The sequence below is a fragment of the Castor canadensis genome, chromosome 13 (genome assembly GCF_047511655.1).
Source record: "Castor canadensis chromosome 13, mCasCan1.hap1v2, whole genome shotgun sequence".
Taxonomy (NCBI): domain Eukaryota; kingdom Metazoa; phylum Chordata; class Mammalia; order Rodentia; family Castoridae; genus Castor; species Castor canadensis.
Window position 1 is genome coordinate 92134072 of NC_133398.1, and position 21920 is coordinate 92155991.

Genomic DNA, 21920 nt, shown 5'->3' on the forward strand with positions numbered 1-21920 from the left:
TAAAACTTTCCGTTTTCTGTTTTTGTGGAGCTGGGGATCAATCCCAGGGCTTTGCACATGCTAGGCAAGTGTACTACCGCTGAGCTATACCTCCGTCACAGAAATTCTTTTTAAAAGGAGGCTTAAAGGGAAGAGGGGGAAAAATACAAAATAATTATTAGATATTTTGATTAAAAACCTGATGTGTACAGTAGTTTAGTAATATGTATATGACTGCTTAATGTATTCTGGGCGTCAAATTCATAGACTAACATAAATAGCCTAGTGAAGGTCCATTATACTTTCATTTACATTATATGCCTTAATTCCATATAAGTGCATAAACGAGCATGTATGCAACTGAATTTTAAAGACCCGTGTGTGTGTGTGTGTGTGTGTGTGTGTGTGTGTGTGTGTGTGTGTGAAAGAGAAAGAAAGGGAAAACAGAGGAAGGAGAAGGGGTGTATTTAAATCTATTGATCCTTATATCTTTTAGATATGACTGGAGGTGGAGATACAGAAGTTTAGGACACAAGCATGAAGGAATACTAACCCTAGCTAAACCCTGGTGTAGTATTTTTAGGAAGTCTGATGTGTTCATGGTCTGTGAGTTTTGTTTTTTGTATTTTTTAAACTACAAGGAGTTTTTGGATTGTTTAACAACTTTAAATTCTTAAAAATTAGTTAACAAAGGTAATGTTTTCTTAAAAGCATGCAACATAATCTCCGACAGTTGCCCTATATCATTTGACTCTGCATCACTAACATAAAGGGCGAAAGGTATCTCGGTGTCAGTTCTCCTTTCTAAATTTTGACTCGTGACAGAAAAGTCAATATTGCATTGATTGCATGATGTTTAACCTTTTCAGTTTGGGAATAGATGATAATTTCAGGATGAATGTTTTCCTTATAGATGTAATATTGTCATTCTAGAACATTTGGGGAAATAATGAAAACTGTGGAGAGGAAAAGAAGCATAATGAATAATCCCATGTGTTTCTTTCTTCTTTTGGGCATGCATACAAATAATACACATATTTACAAATTGAGGATTATTTTTATATTAAGTTAAATTTCCTGTTTTCATTTAAAATCTACATTTTTCCCTCTGTCACTTCTGAAGGACTGGTTAGTGTCACTTTTTATGTGGCATGTAGGTTTCTCTTAACTTTTCAGATGATGTGTTGGCTCTTACCATTTTTTTAAAGAAGTTCAGCACGAAGCATAGGTTGAACCCTTCCAGTTGTCTCATCTCCTATCCTTTTAGCTTCAGACTAAGTTGAATAATTTTTTTGTCTTTAATATTTAATACAAGTGACTACACTGCTCTCCTTTTGTACTCTTACCCCTGATCAAATAAGGAATCATTATACATAAGTATTTCTGCCTTTTCAAAGTAAGGTATTTTAAACATGAGTTGTTGAGGTGGTACAGCCTTCCCAGAAAAATAATTGTGTCTTTTGATTACTTTTGTTTTTGGATTTTTTTTTAACATAAGCCTTCTACTACTGAGCTATATGCCCAGTGCTCTTTTGAATGTTTGTTGGCTCTCAGATAAAAGTATTTATTATAATACTTTCTGTTTGCTCTGTCTTTTGTTATTTCCTTTTGCTCATTCAGGAAACATTATGTATTGTGGCCCACTGTTTAAGACATAGCCCCAACAGTGATTCTTGGGTTTCAGGTAATTTTATGTTTTCATTCTGCAGTATGTTAGGTTTAATCTTTAGGTCTTTAACTCTTGGCATTGCCTGGCTATGTAACTACTACTCAGTGCCTAAAAACTTTTCTGTTTTATTTCAAAGATTAAAGTCAGTCTTATTTTCTAGAGGGGCACTTGTTGCTTTGGGTGTCAAAACATTTTTTGCAGTGGAGTCAGACATGCTTAGTCACCATTCTAAACAGCTTGTAACAGATCCTGTGCCTCTTAAGATGTTTTAGAATAGACATTTATGAACATTTAACTCATGCAAGACACGTTTTAGTCAAATAATAGTAAAGAAACCAGTAGATGATAATTTTATGCTATACTTGGCTATTGCTCTGAGCACTTACTCAGACTTTACATTATGTTGACTTACTTTATAGTTACTTACTCAGATTTTAGAATAACTCAGTGAGTCAGGCACTATTATCCCCATTTCACAGAGGATACAGATCAGATAGGTTGCTCAGGGATTCACAGTTAACTAGACATTTTTGGATCCTAGTCTTGTGATAGTGTTCTCTTCCATTTGGCATCTGCATTTCTTTTCTTTTTTGGCAGCACTGGAGTTTGAACTTGTTAGACAGGTGCTCTTACCATTTGAGCCACCTGCATTTCTAATACAAAGGACTAAAGGCATCTCCTTTAGTCCTTTCCCAAACTGGAAGGACATCTACAAGTGTGTGTAAAAGCTAGGTAGAAAGAAATGTATTACATTTAAAAATAGTATATGACCAGGTTAAATAAAATAAAATATAAGATATTAGGACAGACCACCAAATATTGAAGTTATATATAACTTCAAAATCTTTTTAGGATTCCTAAGGAAAAAAGTTACACTTGACTCTGAATATAAAATTTTAAACATAAGTTTTATCCATGAAATAAAAATATAACTTCATGATCTAGACTTTTAAATAATGATTTCTTCAAATTGAGTCTGCCTTAAAATTTTGTTTGTATGAGTAGGAAATTAAAAAAAATTATTGTCTAAGAACTCAATAATTTATAACAGTTGAAATTTTTTTAGGGAACATAAGAATTCTTTATCAAAAACATAATACAAAATTTCTTGTGATAAAATGAAAAGATGTCAAATTTAATTGAATTTTCTAATTTCAAGTGTTTTAAAATAATGACAAAGCTGTAATTGATAGAAACATGTATATTGTTTTAGTAGTCACCTTGTAGCTGGATTTTATACTACTGAAAGGGTATAAAATGGTGAAAAATACCAATATAGAGATTTATGGTCATTGTATGGAAACTTACCTACAAGGAGATTTTGGGGTCATCCACTCCAGACCTGCTCTTCCCTGTATCATGTGCCTTGCTCTTTGGGCACCTGGAACATAAAATCTTCCAATAGTTCCATGGGCCTAACTATGGGCCTGCCATGAATGGCAACAGTACGTTCTGCAGCTGTCTGATTAAATGATATCCAGGGTGTTTAGCACTTCCCTTGTCATAGCTGCAGAGCTGTGGACAAGCACCATAGGAGGAGGTTCCTTGCATCTGAAGGTGAGTAGTCCAGAGGCAGTGACTCTTCCAGGGTATTCCTGGTTGCCCAAAGGCCTGAAAGAAACTTTTATCTGAGTACACACTGGTTAAGGAAGCTCCACCTTATACCACAGAATGAAAATTTCATGAGCTTTGGAGAAATGTTTTAGAATAGACATTTAACATATGCACCCAAATACGGAATGTATGATTTTGATCATCTGTTCTAGAATGGGAAAGAAATTTGTGTAAGATATAAGTCATGTTAAAACTAGGTTCTATTGAAAAATCCCAGCAGTATAAAGAAGCAACATTTCTTTCTTGTTCAAGGTACATGTCTCTCACATGTACCTTGGTTAGAAAGGGGGCTTTGTTCATTGTAGTTTCAGACTTGTATCAGATAGAGCTGATGGAGACCCCATCTCAACATATGCTTTCATAATCACAGAAGCAGGGAAAAGAGAACATGGTGAGCCACTAACTTTTAAATTTTTTAAAGTTTATATTTCACTGGACAAAGGAAATCACATGGTCATGCCTGCATTCAACAGGAGATGGATATATAATTCTCCTTCAGGGAGGGGTAGCGGAGTGAATATTTGTGGCAGTAATGGAGCTACCACTTAAAATTTATAGTTCCAACAGTTAAAATTAAACCTTGTGGTAATTGTTGAGCAGCTGTATAGGATTATTGAAACTAAAGCGCTCAAAGCAACTACAACTTTATATAGGATTATTTTAACAAGACATGTTGAAGTTAAAGCAGAATTACTATTTTCTACAATATTTTTAGCCTGGAATTTAATTTTGTAATATTTTCTTCTTTGTGATAATTTATAAAAGCCCTTATTCTCATGCTTGCAAGAAAGATTTAAACCTAAAACTGTGTCATAATATGCCAGTGTGATGTCATCTCTGTATGTTGTGATATTTTATCTTGTTGTCACCTTTGCATAGCTCTCTCCCACACTGAATAGGAGATATGTGATATTATAATATAAGAGCAAATATATGTGTAACCAGTAGGATATTGTGGAAATGATTGCAGATAGTTCACATCTGAGTACTGTCTCAAGCCAGATATGATAAAACTATAAACAAAAGCAAAGGAATAAGTTGCACAAAAATCTGGGTAATTATCTCTGAATGGTGAAAGTTATTGAGAAGAGGCATAGGGGCTAGTTAACATTCTGTTAACCTTGGTGCTGGGTCCTTTGAATGTTCATATTATTTTTTTAAACTGAATACTTTATTACTCAGTTTTTGCACCTGTTTCAAAATAAAACCAAATTTCTGAGTTGTACAGTCTGTTAAGAAAATCTGTGCTGGGGATGTACCTCAATGGTAGAACATGTGCTTAGCATGCTCAAGGGCTCAGGCTTGATCTCCAGCACCACAAAAAGATTGGAAGAGCCCTCATGTTTATAGTACTTTGATAGTTTCTTCAGACTTCAGAGTAAGGTCCAGCAAATTGAGGTTTAGGTCCTGACTCTGCCACTAACTTATGGAGTGATTGTAGGCAAGTCAGTTGACCAATCTAAACTCCAGTTACCTTATCTATAAAATTAAGTGATTTAGGCTAGGAATTACTGGAGGACCTTTAAGGTCATTTCTAAGTCTAAAAGGTTCTTGACATGCTAACAGAACCCTAAATGATCCACACCCATGTATCTTGGAATAGTAGGGAGCACAGAGACTAGTGAACTAAAACCTACCGTGGAAGGTGATTTTGAAAAGTTTCTTTTGGTGCATTGATTTAAGCTCTTTATTTTGCTGTCAGTTGTTAGGGTACAGTCTCTCAAATCAAACTTAAGCATTTTGAATATAAGACTGTTCTTTTCTACTCCTTTAAAAGTTTTTCTTGGAAGTTGGGGGTAAACATGTAGTTGGACTAAGGGTCTGTAATGAAATGTTACATTCCTCTTTTCCACTGTAAACCATATTGATTTAGGATGCTTTCCATAAAAAAAATGTGACTTTTTTAAAAAGTCATATATGGGAAAAATAAACATTGGTGATAGTCTAGCAGTGATTGTGAAATATCAATGTATCACCTTTGTTTTGAACAATTTTATATTATTTATGTAAGTTAAAAAGTATGTTATTGTCAGTGGGATTGTGGGTATGAATCCAGATATTAATTACTATATCTGATGTCGGGAGAAATATAAGCCAGGCATGGTAGTATATGCCTTTAATCCTAGCTACTCAGGAGGCAGAGAGGAGGATCCCAGTCTGGAGCTGACTGGGCAAATGTTGGAAACCCTATCTGAAAAACAAACTAAAAGAAAAATGACTGGGCTGGGCCTCAAGTGGTAAGCATGAGGCCCTGAGTTCAATCCCCAGTACTGCCCCACCCTCCAAAAGTGTATTTTGTATTTCATATATGTGGTTATTCTTAAATAGAACAGTTTTTACTGAGTGTGCCTCCTTTTCTCCCTCCCTACAGGAGTCATTCTTAACAGAAATATTTTGAAAGAAAACTCTCTATCATGGCCTCAGCAGTCATTAGCTCTGTTCTCACAACTGCCTCTCGTTTTGCCCTATTACAAGTGGACAGTGGCAGTGGTTCTGATTCTGAGCCTGGAAAAGGCAAAAGTCGGAATAATGGAAAGTCTCAAACTCTGGGAAACAAATCAACTACAAATGAGAAAAAAAGAGAGAAAAGAAGAAAAAAGAAGGAACAGCAACAGAGTGAAGCAAATGAGGTAGTAGTTATAATTAGTGTTGTCTGCTTTCATCATAGACTCTGTATGCATGCATCATGAGGACAGGTACTATCTTGTTCACCCATATATTCATTGCACCTGTTCCATAGGTACTCAATAAATATTATTTGAATGAATGGATATAATGTGTACTTAAAGTCAAATGTAAGGAACATTTTTTAAAAAATGTCATCTTTTAGAGCTGGAGGTATAGCTCAAATGGTAGATTGCCTGCTTAGCAAGCATAGGGTCCTGAGTTCAAACTCACCAAAAAAAAAAAAGTATTCATTTTCTGACTTTTGTATTCATTCTTCAAAATTTAAAGCAGGCTGGCCATGGTGGCATTATGTCTGTAATTCCAGCACTCGGGAGGCTTGAGGCAGAAGGATCATGAGTTCCAACCATCCTGGGTTACATGTGACCTCCACCCCTCCACACCCCCAAAATGTTTAAAATGGGAAAGTCTTAAAAGAAAACAAGCTTAACATAAAGGTGCACACCTGTAGTCTCAGCTACTCAGGAGACGGAAGTAGGAAAGTTGCTTTTGAGCCTAGGAGTTCAAGGCCAGCCTGGGTGTCATAGTGAAACTCTTGTCTCAAAATTAACAAAATAAAAAAATGAATGAAAGCCACAAATAACTTTTATTTTAGTTGTATGAGTTAGAATAATGAGCATTTAGAACTTTAAAAAATAACACTTTTTTTAAATTCCAAAAAATCATTAGTAAGGATTGCTAAATTGAATTTAATATATTTTGTGTTTTGTAGCTCAGGAATCTTGCTTTTAAGAAACTTCCCCAGAAATCCTCTCATGCCATTTGTAATGTTCAGCATGAGCTTTCATTGCCAAACCCAGCACAGAAGAATTCACGTGAAGAAAATTGGCAAGAGTGGAGACAAAGAGATGAACAGGTATTGCTAAGTAAATAAAATTATTTTGCTTTCTCAGTCAACTTACAGATTTTTAAGATGCCAGCACATCTGAATCCATGTCACCACTCTTCTAAGGAGCAATTTGTACTGGATTAATTCACATATGTTGATACTTTAAGGGCAGAGATCAGAAGGATCTCAATTCCAGCTAGCCTGGGCAAAAAGTTAGCAAAACCCATGTCAACCAATAAGCTAGGTGTGGTGGCATTCACCTTCTTTCACCTGTCCTCTTGACTACATGAGAAGCATAAATAGTTGGTTGGTGACCCAGGCCCCTCCCTGTCCCCCCTACCCCCTCAATACCCAGCAGAAACTATTTTGCCCTTATTTCTAATTTTGTTGTAGAGAGAGTATAAGCCATAATAGGAAGGAACAAGGGTTTTTGCTGGTTGAGATAAGGATAGCTATACAGGGAGTTGACTCACATTAATTTCCTGTGCGTGTGTGTTACCTTCTAGGTTAATTCTTTTTGATCTAACCTTTTCTCTAGTTCCTGGTCCCTTTTTCCTATTGGCTTCAGTTTTTAAGGTATCTGCTTTAGTTTCTCTGCGTTAAGGGCAAAAAATGCTAGCTACTTTTTGAGGTGTCTTACCTATCCTCACCCCTCCCTTGGGTGCTCTCGCTTTTATCATGAGCTCAAAGTCCAATCATGTTGTTGTGTTTGCCCTTGATCTGATGTCCACATATGAGGGAGAACATACGATTTTTGGTCTTTTGGGCCAGGCTAACCTCACTCAGAATGATATTCTCCAATTCCATCCATTTACCAGTGAATGATAACATTTCGTTCTTTTTCATGGCTGCATAAAATTCCATTGTGTGTAGATACCACATTTTCGTAATCCATTCGTTGGTGGTGGGGCATCTTGGCTGTTTCCATAACTTGGCTATTCTGAATAGTGTCGAATAAACATGGGTGTGCAGGTGCCTCTGGAGTAACCTGTGTCACAGTCTTTTGGGTATATCCCCAAGAATGGTATTTCTTGATCAAATGGTAGATCAATGTCTAGCTTTTTAAGTAGCCTCCAAATTTTTTTCCAGAGTGGTTGTACTAGTTTACATTCCCACCAACAGTGTAAGAGGGTTCCTTTTTCCCCACATCCTCGCCAACACCTGTTGTTGGTGGTGTTGCTAATGATGGCTATTCTAACGGGTGAGGTGGAATCTTAGTGTGGTTTTAATTTGCATTTCCTTTATTGCTAGAGATGGTGAGCATTTTTTCATGTGTTTTTTGGCCATTTGAATTTCTTCTTTTGAGAAAGTTCTGTTTAGTTCACTTGCCCATTTCTTTATTGGTTCATTAGTTTTGGGAGAATTTAGTTTTTTAACTTCCATATATATTCTGGTTATCAGTCTTTGTCTGGTGTATAGTTGGCAAATATTTTCTCCCACTCTGTGGGTGTTCTCTTCAGTTTAGAGACCATTTCTTTTGATGAACAGAAGCTTTTTAGCTTTTTGAAGTCCCATTTATCTATGCTATCTCTTAGTTGCTGTGCTGCCGGGGTTTCATTGAGAAAGTTCTTACCTATACCTACTAATTCCAGAGTATTTCCTACTCTTTCCTGTATCAACTTTAGAGTTTGTGGTCTGATATTAAGATCCTTGATCCATTTTGAGTTAATCTTGGTTAGGGTGATATACGTTGATCTAATTTCAGTTTTTTGCAGACTGCTAACCAGTTTTCCCAGCAGTTTTTGTTGAAGAGGCTGCTATTACTCCATCGTATATTTTTAGCTCCCTTGTCAAAGACAAGTTGGTTATAGTTGTGCGGCTTCATATCTGGGTGCTCTATTCTGTTCCACTGGTCTTCATGTCTGTTTTTGTGCCAGTACCATGCTGTTTTTATTGTTATTACTTTGTAATATAGTTTGAAGTCAGGTATTGTGATACTTCCTGCATTGTTCTTTTGACTGAGTATTGCCTTGGCTATTCGTGGCCTCTTGTGTTTCCATATAAATTTCACAGATTTTTCGATCTCTTTAATGAATGTCATTGGAATTTTGATGGGAATTGCATTAAACATGTAGATTACTTTGGGGAGTATCGACATTTTTACTATGTTGATTCTACCAATCCATGAGCATGGGAGATCTCTCCACTTTCTGTAGTCTTCCTCAATCTCTTTCTTCAGAAGTTTGTAGTTTTCCTTGTAGATCTTTCACATCTTTTGTTAGGTTTACACCTAGGTATTTGATTTTTTTTGAGGCTATTGTAAATGGAATTGTTTTCATACATTCTTTTTCAGTTTGCTCATTGTTAGTGTATAGAAATGCTAATGATTTTTCTATGTTGATTTTATTTCCTGCTACCTTGCTGTAGCTACTGATGATGTCTAGAAGCTTCTGAGTAGTTTTTTTGGGTCTTTAAGGTATAGGATCATGTCGTCTGCAAATAGGGATATTTTGACAGTTTCTTTACCTATTTGTATTCCTTTTCTTCCTTCTTCTTGCCTAATTGCTCTGGCTAGGAATTCTAGTACTATGATAAATAGGAGTGGAGATAGTGGGCATCTTTGTCTGGTTCCTGATTTTAGAGGGAATGGTTTCAGTTTTTTTCCGTTAAGTATAATGCTGGCTGTAGGTTTGTCATATATAGCTTTTATAATGTTGAGGAACTTTCCTTCTATTCCTAGTTTTCTAGAGCTTTTATCATGAAATGGTGTTAGATCTTATCAAAGGCTTTTTCTGCATCTGTTGAGATGATCAAGTGGTTTTTGTCTTTGCTTCTGTTAATGTGGTTTATTACGTTTATTGATTTTCGTATGTTAAACCACCCCTGCGTCCCTGGTATGAAGCCTACTTGGTCGTGGTGAATAATCTTTTTGATGTGTTGTTGAATCTGGTTTGCCATTATTTTGTTGAGGATTTTTGCATCAATGTTCATTAAGGAGATTGGCCTATAGTTCTCCTTTTTGGAGGTGTCTTTGCCTGGTTTTGGGATAAGTGTAATACTGGCTTCATAAAATGTGTTTGGCAGTTTTCCTTCCCTTTCTATTTCATGGAGGATTTTAAGGAGGGTTCATATCAGTACTTCTTTAAAGGTCTGATAGAATTCAGCAGAGAATCCATCTGGTCCTGGACTTTTCTTTTAGGGGAGACTCTTGATTGCTGCTTCAATTTCATTTTGTGTTATAGATCTATTCAGGTGATTAATTTCCTCTTGTTTCAGTTTTGGATGATAATATGTATCTAGAAATCTGTCCATTTCTTTAAGATTTTCAAATTTATTTGAATATAGGTTCTCAAAGTAGTCTCTGATGATTTCCTGGACTTCCATGGTGTTTGTTGTTATCTCCCCTTTTGCATTCCTGATTCTATTAATTTGGGTTTTTTCTCTCCTCATTTTAGTCAGGTTTGCCAGGGGTCTATCGATCTTGTTTATTTGTTCAAAGAACCAACTTTTTGTTTCAATAATTCTTTGTATGGATTTTTGGTTTCTATTTCGTTGATTTCAGCTCTTATTTTTATTATTTCTCTCCTTCTATTTGTTGTGGGATTTGCTTGTTCTTGTTTTTCTAGGAGTTTGAGATGTATTATTAGTTTATTGATTTGGATCTTTCAGTCTTTTTAATATATGCACTCATGGCTGTAAACTTTCCTCTCAGGACTGCCTTAGCTGTGTCCCATAGGTTCCGGTAGGTTGTGTTTTCATTTTTATTGACTTCCAGGAACTTTTTAATTTCCTCTTTTATTTCATCGATGATCCATTCTTCATTAAGTAATGAGTTATTTAGTTTCCAGCTGTTTGCATGTTTTTTGTCTTTACTTTTGTTGTTGAGTTCTACTTTTACTGCATTGTGATCAGATAGTATGTACGGTATAATTTCTATTTTCTTGTATTTGCTGAGGCTTGCTTTGTGCCCTAGCATGTGATCAATTTTGGAGAAGGTTCCATGGGCTTTTGAGAAGAATGTATATTGTGTAGAGGTTGGATGAAATGTTCTGTAGACATCAACTAGGTCCATTTGATCTATTGCATATTTTAGATCTTGGATTTCTTTATTGATTTTTTGTTTGGATGACCTATCTATTGATGATAATGGGGTGTTAAAGTCTCCCACAACCACTGTGTTGGAGTTAATATATGCTTTTAGGTCTTTCAGGGTATGTTTGATGAAATTGGGTGCGTTGACATTGGGTGCATACAGGTTGATAATTATTATTTCCTTTTGGTCTATTTCCCCTTTTATTAGTATGGAATGTCCTTCTTTATCTCGTTTGATCAATGTAGGTTTGAAGTCTACTTTGTCAGAGGTAAGTATTGCTACTCCTGCCTGTTTTCTGGGGCCATTGGCTTGGTAAATCTTCTTCTAGCCTTTCATCCTTAGCCTATGCTTATTTCTGTCGGTGAGATGGGTCTCCTGTAAACAACAAATTGTTGGATCTTCCTTTTTAATCCATTTTGTCAAGTGGTGCCTTTTGATGGGTGAATTAAGTCTGTTAACATTAAGCGTTAGTACTGATAGGTATGTGGTGATTCCTGTCATTTAGTTGTCTTAGTTGTTTGAAGGTTTGATTGTGTGTACCTAAGTTGAGGTTACACTCTACTGTCTTGCTTTTTCTTTTCCTGTGGTTTGGTGCTGCCTGTCTTTTCATGGTTAAGTTGGGTTTCACTTTCTGTGTACAGAATCCGTTGTAGAATCTTTTGTAGTGATGTCTTTGTGGTCACATATTATTTTAGTTTCTGCTTATCATGGAAGACTTTTGTTGCTCCATCTATTTTGAATGATAGTTTTGCTGGGTAGAGTATCCTGGGGTTGAAGTTATTTTCTTTCAGTGCCCGGAAGATCTCACCCCACGCTCTTCTTGCTTTTAATGTTTCTGTTGAGAAATCTGCTGTGATTTTGATGGGTTTACCTTTGTATGTTACTTGTTTTTTCTCTCTTTCAGCCTTCAATGTTCTTTCCTTAGTTTCTGAACTTGTTGTTTTAATGATGATATATTGTGGGGTAGTTCTATTTTGTTCTGGTGTGTTTGGTGTCCTGGAGGCCTCTTGCATCTGTATGGGAATGTCTTTCTCTAGATTTGGGAAATTTTCCGTTATTATTTTGTTGAATATATTACGCATTCCCTTCGCTTGCACCTCTCCTTCTTTGATGCCCATGATTCTCAAGTTTGGTCTTTTGATGGAGTCGGTGAGTTCTTGCATTTTCTTTTCACAGGTCTTGAGTTGTTTATTAATATTTCTTTGGTTTTTCCTTTAATTGCCATTTCATCTTCAAGTTCTGAGATTCTGTCTTCTGTTTGTTCTATTCTGCTGGATTGGCCTTCCGTTTTGTTTTGCAGTTCTGTTTTGTTCTTTTTTCTGAGGTTTTCCATATCCTGGCTGGTTTCCTCTTTAATGTTGTCTGTTTTTGTCCTGAGTTCATTTATCTGTTTATTCATCATGTTCTCTCTTTCACTTTGGTGTTTATACAGTGCTTCTATGGTTTCCTTTATTTATTCTTTTGCTTTTTCAAATTCTCTATTTTCGTTGTCTTGGAATTTCTTGAGTGTCTCCTGTACATTTTGGTTGACCCTATCCAGTATCATCTCTATAAAATTCTCATTGAGTACCTGTAGTATGTCTTCTTTTAAATTATTCTTGTGGGCTTCATTGGGTCCTTTGGCATAGTTTATCTTCATTTTGTTAGAGTCTGGATCTGAGTTTCTGTTCTCTTCATTCCCCTCTGGTTCCTGTACTAATTTTTTGCTGTGGGGAAACTGGTTTCCCTGTTTTTTCTGTCTTCCCGTCATTGTCTTTGGTGTTGTTACTGTCCCTGTACTGTGTGCAATTAAGTATTTTCTATCTTGTTATAATAACAATGGTAATATTTAGAATGGAAGGGTGAGCTGAGATGGAAAGCAAGAAGTTAAAGAAATGGGAAAAACAAATACACAGACTGGGGGGAGAAAACAGAACAAGGTGTCAGACAAGAAGGTTTCAAAGGTATAAACAGGGAGCTTTAGTGTACTAATCGACAATAAGCTGAACAGACATTAGAGAGACAGAGAGAGAATTGAAAATCAAAAATAAAAAAAATAAAGGTAAGAATAAAAATAAGAAATAAGTAAATGAAAGAAAAATCTATTTATAAAAATGTATTAAAATAAAATGAAAAAATAGAAAATTTAAAAAAACCATAAAAACCTCCAAGTTCAAATGCAGTGAAGTCTCAGTCTCCAATCTGGAGATGGTGTCTCAGATGTTGTTCTGTAGTTGTCTCATCAAAGGGGACGCATAAAGAAGAATAAAACTACACACACACACACGCACAAAGAAAACCCCACCAAGTGTCCCAAGTTCAAATGCAATACAGTTTCAGTAAGTTTTTCAGCTTGCAGGTGTAATTCGGTTGTTCTCTCATCAAAGGTCGGGCGACAAAGAAAAAAAAAAAGAGTCTGGAGACAGTTCTGAGAATGGTTTCTGTACCTGTGGCTTGCCTGCCTGCTGCTGTCAGCCTGCTGTTGCTGGAGGCGTTATTTATGCAGATCTCTGGGGTGAGCTTAGCACTCACTGGCCTCCCCCCTGCAGGCTTTGTTTGCTCAGATTTCTCCTGTGCATGAGCCTCTGCTACAAGTTTTCCCCTTTCCAAGCACTGGGAAAGGTGACACTGCACCCGCGTTCTCAGGCCTGCGGGGCCCTCCTGGTTTCTCCGTTTAACGTGAAGTGGAGATTCTCTGTGCCGTCTGGAGGTGTGGAGGGGTCAAAGTTATGCCTCTTCTCAGTGTTTATGCCTGCAACGTGTGTCTCCAGCTTCTCTCCAAGATTTCACTATAGGAGGCTCGCTTTCTGCTTCCTCCCTCTAGCCGCCATCTTGGAATCTCTCTCACTAGGACATTTTGTAAAAGTCAAAGGGATAGTCATGTTATATAACAAGATGAGATAAGATAATGAAAAAGTAGCCAAGAAACAGGAACTAGAAGAAAATTTTAAGATGTGGGAAATAAATAATAGAAGATTCAAAATTCATTAGACAGGCTGGAAATGTGTCTCAAACAGTAGAGCACCTGCCTAGCAAGCAAAAAGCAATTCAAATTCCCAGTACCACCAAAAAAAAAATTCATTAGCACCAAAGAACAGAGTACATCCTGAAGAAGGTTGAGTCAGTGTGAAAGAAAATTTGACATAAATTTTGCCAATAAAATTGACATGATAGATTAGAACACTGTAATGAAACCAGAAGGACATTTAATGTTCCTAAAACAAATAGAACAGAGGCAGGAAGGTATAAAGGATGAGACTGATAAAATTTTCCCTAAGCTTAAGACTTAAATCTACTCATACAAGAACTAAAGCCAACTTTAAGTCCTTAAAATAGTTTTGAATATTGGGCTGGGCATAGTAGCTCATGCCTATGATCCAAGCACATAGGAGATGGAACAAGGAGGATTGCTATCTCAGGAATGTGAACTACATAGTGAGACTGTCTCAAAAATAATTTTTTATTTTAAGAGTGTGAAAAAAATACACTCTTAGACAGGGACAAGAACTTATACAACCATTGTCCTCTCTGCAAGTTTTTCTGAGATGTACCTCCTGCCAGTTATTTAAATCTTAATGAGTATCAGCAATAAGCATTGAAGCTAGTTCAATAAAAAAATTAACTGAAAGCAGGCATGGTAGTACATACCTGTAATTCCAGCTGTCAGCATGTGGAAACAGAAGCATTGCCAATTTGAGGCTAGTCTGTGTTACATAGTAAGACTCATTCTCAAGACAAAAACAAAGAGTTAACTGTAGTGGGTATAAACAGTAGAGAACATAACCTATTTGAAGAATTTGTCCAAAATGAAGGCTCTTATAAATATAAAAGTAGCAAATAGATAGAGGAATCAAAAATTTAAAATTTTGATAAAATGTATAGTTCCAAGGATGATTTTTTTAAATTTACAGAGAACTACTTATAGGACTTGTCATTTTTGAGATTTTAGTCACTTGAAGGCAAAAAATAGATATAGTTCATATAACAAAAATCAGAAAGAAAAGGAAATTGCAGGGAAGCCTGTACAATTGGGTATAGAAAAGCATAATAGACAAATACTTCGTTCTATCAATAAAAGTAGTTGGACTTACACATTAAAAGATCAGTTGGGACAAAGTCTCAACCACAGTTTGATCTTAATTCTAATCTTTTCCTTAACATTAGAAATTGTGATATTGAGCAGGTATGGTGGATTTACATCTATAAATCCTAGCTGCTTGGGATATGGAGATAGGTTGATTGTGGTTTGAGGCCAGCTCAGGCAAAAAAATTATGGAGACCCTATCTGAAACAAAGGACTTGAGGGTGTGGCTTGTCTAACAAGCCTGAAGCTGAGTTCATTCCTCAGTACCACAGAAGGGAGAGAGGGAGGGAAAGAGGGAAATTGTAATATATTGACACTGAAAACATAGGTTCTTGCTATTCAAGATATTTTATCTTTTGTTGAGATATGCTGCCAAAGCTACAGAAGTTGTAAAGAAGATCTTTACTGCATTATTGGTGTCTTTAAAGAAATACTTTTGTCTCATTTTTCATTTCATGAATTTGTATCTATCCCTGCATGCTTTATTGTGGAAAGTAGTCTCATTCCCTACCCAATTCTTTTTATTGATGTTTACATCAAAAGAGGCATATATTTCACATTTAAAATGAATTTTGTGTGATATATGAAATGAATGTGAATTATATCTTAGCAAAAACTTTTTAAAATGATGTATAGTTTTGATTTTCACTATTTTAATATTAAATCAAGATCAAGAGACACTGTTCACCAACAGCTGTTTACTGTGAGTAATTATCTGGGTTTATGTTGTTCAGCTATAACCTTTTTTGTTCAGAATGTATTAATATTGATTCCAGCATACTTTTTAGAAAGAGGCTAAGCATAGCTCAAAAATAATTAAATGAATAGAAAAATATTTTCTCAAAATAATAAATAGATCAGCTTATTGTATATTTCTTATTTTTTGATTAAAATTCTATACATCACTGATTTTGTCCAACTTTTTTTTTTGTGGTAGTGGTACTAGGGTTTGAACTCAGGAACTCATGCTTGTTAGACAGGCATGCCCCCATCCCAGATTTTGTCCAACTCTTAAGTGAAGTGTCTGCTAGCATGTTCACTATAGTAATTTCTCTCAGATGGGATCCTCCAATTCATTTGATAAAGGTGTTTGCCCAATAACTTATTAACTTTGTGGCTGGTATGACTTGGCAACAGTTTGACTTGCACCTGTTTACCCTATGTGGGCTGTAAATTCAGATCAATACTTCAGAATTCATTGCTTTTCTGCTGGAATTACTTGGTACTTGTTCTCATAATTACTTGATTATTGTTCTAGAAAGACTTCCACAGATCCCTGGGTATTGTTCGAAAATAAAACAAAAACTAAGATATCTCCAGGCCACTTGTCTGATCAGATTTTATGACAAGTGGCTAGGAGCAAATAGATTGATGACTCTATAAATGAACATTTGAAATATTTATTACTTATTTTCCTATTTCTAATTTTCCTTTTCAGCTACTTATGTGATACCACTCTTGCACTAACGATTTATATTTTATATTTACTATATTAGGGTCCTATTTATTAAAAATTATGATTTTATAAGTTGCATTATTTCTGATTCTTTTTCATTACTATTTTTAATTCTTTGGCAAATCACTGAATCATTTTTATTACTTGGAGATAAAAACAAAACAAAAATGTAGCCAAGAGAAAAGAACACTTAAAAGACTAAAAGTACTTTAAGATGAACTATGTGTGATTATTATTAGAATAGCTATATGTGGTTTTTGTAGACTATTAACAGCCTTTAAAATCATAATGTGAAATAAGACTATTAGACGATTTCATGGAAAACAATTCCTTTCCAGGTTATGAAAAGATATGTGGCTACACTTTAAAAAAAATCACTGAGTTAGAGGACTACAATGCATTATTGCTATTTTGGCTAATTGGTTGGCTACAAGTATCAGATGTCTTTAGGATGATTTTTCTATCACTTACATATGTAATTTTTAAATGACATATTATTTTGTACATATTTAAGGAATACAGTGTGCTTTTTTTGTGGTACTGGGATTTGAACTTGGGTCCTCATGCATGCTAGGTAGGTGCTTTGCCTCTTGAGCCACTCTGCCAGCCCAGATATTTCAATACTTGTACACAATGTGTAATGATTAGATCAGGATAATTGGCATAACACCTCAAACAATTTTCATTTCTTTGTGTTGGGAACATTTAAACACATTATTTCTTTTTTTTTTTTTTTTTTGTGCTAGGGTTTGAACGCAGCACCTCACAATTGCTGGGCAGGTACTCTACTACTTGAGGTTCTCTGCAAGCCCTGGAACTTTTAAAATTTATAACAACTATGTTCCCATGGTACCTCAGAGTTAAATGAACTCATCTTTTGAGAATTTGGTTCATATTTAAATGGACAAAACTGTTAAAGTTCTTAGGCATACAAATTGATTTTTCTACAACTAGTTCCACAATATTTACTATCCTTCATGGTTTTCACTGGTTTTTCATACTCTGACAGAGTATAGATTTGCTTAAATAGAAAAAAAATGTTTTACAATTACATGGGGAGTAGGAAGCAGTGAAGGAAGCTAAGAGAAGGGGCTTGCTGAAGTACTCCATCTTGAGCACATGTCAGTATTTCCTTCAAGTCTGTCTTTTTCTTCCTTTCCTCCTCTCACAAATAAAAAAAAATGACAAGGAACTTTCAGTTTACAAACATAAATACTGACTCATGATGGCTCAACTTAATGATTTTTTTTGACTTCACAATAGGGCCAAAGTGCTCAGCAGTAAGTAAAACCTGTACTTTGAATTTCGAATTTTGATCTTCTACTAGGCTAGCGATATGTGATATGTTAGTCTCTGGCAATGTTGAGCAGTCTCATTCCCAGGTCAGCCAGGCAAACGAGAGTAAACAACTGATACTCTGCACTATTGTTGATATTATGTTTGGTTTTATGTTTTAAAATACCTTCAAAATGCCCATCTGTGTCTTCTGTACCCATACAACCATTCTGTTTTTCATTTCATTTTTAGTTCAGTATCCAGTATGTGTCAGATGATTGTGTCTAACTTTTGGCTGATGTAAGTGTTCTGGGCATGTTTAATGTTGACTTGGCTAAGCTGTTATGTTCAGTAGGTCAATAGATGAGGTATATTAAATGCATTTTCATCTTGTGATATTTTCAACTTAGGATTTTTTTTGTGATGTAACTGCATGTTAAATCAAGGAACATTTGTATAAAATACTTTTAGAAAGTCAAAGTTTTATTTGCATTTTATTGCATGGGGCCTATTGTAGGCCTTGTTCCCCCGCTCCCACATCTCTTTCAGTTCTATGTATGTATGTAGTGATTAGACTAACAAGTATATTTATAGCAGTATAGAATTAAGGTGTATTTAGAGAATTTGGAATCATGCTTTTCTTTTTCTTTTTTTTTTCATTTTTCTTTTATTATTCATATGTGCATACAGGCTTGGTTCATTTCTCCCCCCTGCCCCCACCCCCTCCCTTACCACCCACTCCACCCCCTCCCTCTCCCCACCCTCAATACCCAGCAGAAACTATTTTGCCCTTATTTCTAATTTTGTTGTAGAGAGAGTATAAGCAATAATAGGAAGGAACAAGGGTTTTTGCTGGTTGAGATAAGGATAGCTATACAGGGCATTGACTCACATTGATTTCCTGTGCGTGGGTGTTACCTTCTAGGTTAATTCTTTTTGATCTAACCTTTTCTCTAGTACCTGTTCCCCTTTTCCTATTGGCCTCAGTTGCTTTAAGGTATCTGCTTTAGTTTCTCTGCGTTAAGGGCAACAAATGCTAGCTAGTTTTTTAGGCGTCTTACCTATCCTCACCCCTCCCTTGTGTGCTCTCACTTTTATCATGTGCTCATAGTCCAATCCCCTTGTTGTGTTTGCCCTTGATCTAATGTCCACATATGAGGGAGAACATACGATTTTTGGTCTTTTGGGCCAGGCTAACCTCACTCAGAATGATGTTCTCCAATTCCATCCATTTACCAGCGAATGATAACATTTCGTTCTTCTTCATGGCTGCATAAAATTCCATTGTGTATAGATACCACATTTTCTTAATCCATTCGTCAGTGCTGGGGCATCTTGGCTGTTTCCATAACTTGGCTGTTGTGAATAGTGCCGCAATAAACATGGGTGTGCAGGTGCCTCTGGAGTAACCTGTGTCACAGTCTTTTGGGTATATCTCCAAGAGTGGTATTGCTGGATCAAATGGTAGATCAATGTTTAGCTTTTTAAGTAGCCTCCAAATTTTTTTCCAGAGTGGTTGTACTAGTTTACATTCCCACCAGCAGTGTAAGAGGGTTCCTTTTTCCCCGCATCCTCACCAACACCTGTTGGTGGTGGTGTTGCTGATGATGGCTATTCTAACAGGGGTGAGGTGGAATCTTAGTGTGGTTTTAATTTGCATTTCCTTATACTTTGCTCATGTGGCTTTTTCCTTCTGCAAACTCTTCTATCCAAAGGGCAAAATAGTTTCTGCTGGGTATTGAGGGGGGGGAGCGGGAGGGGGTGGAGTGGGTGGTAAGGGAGGGGGTGGGGGCAGTGGGGAGAAATGAACCAAGCCTTGTATGCACATATGAATAATAAAAGAAAAATGAAAAAAAAAAACTCTTCTATCCATCTTCCTACTATCAAAATTATGTGTCCCCTTAAGTATCAAGTTCATTTCTGTATGTTTCTCTAATTGTATTTGTTGTTGATCTTTTTTTCTTAACTTTGGTAGCATTTATAACGTATTATTGTTTTTCTCGTAGTTTATATGCATTAGTCTTATGTTTCTATCTGGAGTAAGAATACTTTGAGGAACAAAGCCAAATTTATGCTGTGGTTTTTTGTCTTTTTCCTTCTGCTGGGGATTGAACCCAAGGCCTCACACATGCTATACTTTTCTTTAGCACCCCACAGGTAGGGCAAAGCACATAGAAGATTCTCAATAAATTCCTCTGACTGATCATACAGTGACATTTTTGGAAGATTTTTCCCGCTTCTGAATTTGAAAATGTAAATCATTTTTAGCCAGGTACAGTGGCTCAATGTGTAATCCTAGCTACTCAGAATGTGGAGATTAGGAGGATTGTGGTTTGAAGCCAGCCTGGGCAAAAAGTTCCCAAGACCCCATTCTATTATTTTGTGGAACTGGGGTTTGAATTCAGGGCTTTGTGCTTGTGAAGCATGTGCTCTACTGCTTGAGCCACACCACCAGTCCACTTTGTTTTGGTTATTTTGTAGATGGGTCTTGGGAACTATTTGCCCAGGCTGGTTCAAACTACAGTCTTTGATATCTCAGCCTTCCAAGTAGCTAGGATTACAGGCATGAGCCACCAGTGCCCTGTACAAGATTCTGTCTCAAACAATAAAAAATCTGGGCGCCTATCATCCCATCTGTGCAGGAAGCAGAAATGGGAGGATTGCAGTTCAGGTCAGTATGAGCACAAATGTAAGACCCTGTTCAAAAAAATTCCTTAAAGCAAAAATGGCTGAGGGTGTGGTTCAAGTAGTAGAGTGCCTGCCTGGCAAGTTGAAGGCCCTGACTTCAAATCCCAGTACTGCCAAAAACTTTTAAAATAATTTTTGTTTACCTGTATACTAGTTTGTATTAATTATTAAATAGCAAATTTGGCTGGCCTCAGTGGTGCACACCTGTAATTCCAGCTACTTGGGAGGTGGAAGCAGGAGTATCACAAGTTCAAGGCCACTATAAAATAAATGTAAATCTAAACTTAGAACCAAATGCTCTTGAGAGCTGCATTTTTTAAAACTTTAAACATTCAGTTTCATTCAATTTTTATTATTCTACTAGAATGTTCTATCTTAACATTTAAATTCTATGAATTAATGTGAAAAATAATAATGGTATCTTGCAATATTCCCAACTTTTAATCTGTTTTCCTGCCCACTAGATTATTGGAATATCAGTCAGTATATATGACATACTAGAAATAACAGTGAATTTCCTTTCTGTAATTAAATGTCAGCAATATGGATTAAAATTTTATTAGCAACATAAACCCGCTTTGTTCAGATAAACTTAGTTTTCTTACTTTGTTAGGATTATCACTATATTTTAATTATGGTAAAACATTTTGTATTCAGTTTGCTTTAAGTTTAGGTACAGAAATTGATGTAAAACTTCCTTCTTTATGTAACAGTATCATGAATCTAATTCCTTTTTTTTTAAACTGTCATGTTTTCCCATTTATATAATAATTTAAATATAAAAATGTTATTTTTCCTGCTCATTACTAATTTGGATTGAATTAAATCTTCAGTTCTTTCAAGTTACTCTAAAAAATGTATAGTTTACTGTGGGCTTACTCAGATTTTTCTATGTATCTTTTTATCCCATTTTTATTCTAGTTTTATTTTTCTGTGTTAGATTAATGCTTTTATCTGTAAACCTAATCTTTTTTGTTAACTTTTTGTCTCAGCATAGGTAGTTAGGAAGGAAAAGTGGTATTCAGTAGTAACATTTTCCTAGTTTTCAAGTTATCCTTTGTGAAATAGATCATCCCTTTTGGTGTTACTTTCTATTTTACTTTGCATTTTTTAATCATAAAACAACAGAAACATTTCTTAATGTAATTTATTGGAAGGTGATTAATCTAAATTTGAATTAAAACTTAAGCAATTAGGCCTTAGGAAAGGTAGAAACTAAGAAATTCTAGGACACTCAGAAGCATGAGTTAGTGGCTGTCATCAGATGATTAAACCTTACTTTCATCTGGGTATGGTGACACACACCTGTAATCTTAGCACTTGGGAGGCTGAGGCAGGAGGATTACAAGTTTGAGACCAGCCTGTGCTATATAGCAAGACCCTGTCACAAAAATAAGAATAAAATGAAACCAAAGAAAACCCACCTGACTTGCTTTATCTTTGCTCCCAGAACTTAATTCCTTGGGAGAGCACCTATTGGTATGATGGTAGCTTGGATGTTTGTGTGAGTATTATGTTAGTCACTCGGCTGTCCTGTTGAGGCAAAGGATATCAGAATAGAGTGTAGCAACTCTAAGGAAGAGTTGGGAAGACAAAAGTAAGAGATGTCCCACATAAACACATACATGT

General features: G+C 35.9%; 1 protein-coding gene across 3 annotated transcripts in view; it reads left to right on the plus strand.

The window, feature by feature from the left end:
• The window catches only part of Gkap1 (G kinase anchoring protein 1), a 69796-nt gene that overhangs the window by 3881 nt on the left and 43995 nt on the right, over positions 1–21920 (plus strand). For 2 of the 3 annotated variants that reach the window (XM_074052299.1, XM_074052301.1), the window contains exons 3-4: positions 5634–5892; positions 6660–6803. In XM_074052299.1, the coding sequence (XP_073908400.1) occupies positions 5677–5892; positions 6660–6803 (360 nt within the window). In that variant the 5' untranslated portion in view covers positions 5634–5676. Of the gene's footprint in view, positions 1–1642; positions 1664–5633; positions 5893–6659; positions 6804–21920 lie in introns of those variants that run through there. The other variant, XM_074052300.1, reaches the window with a different exon arrangement.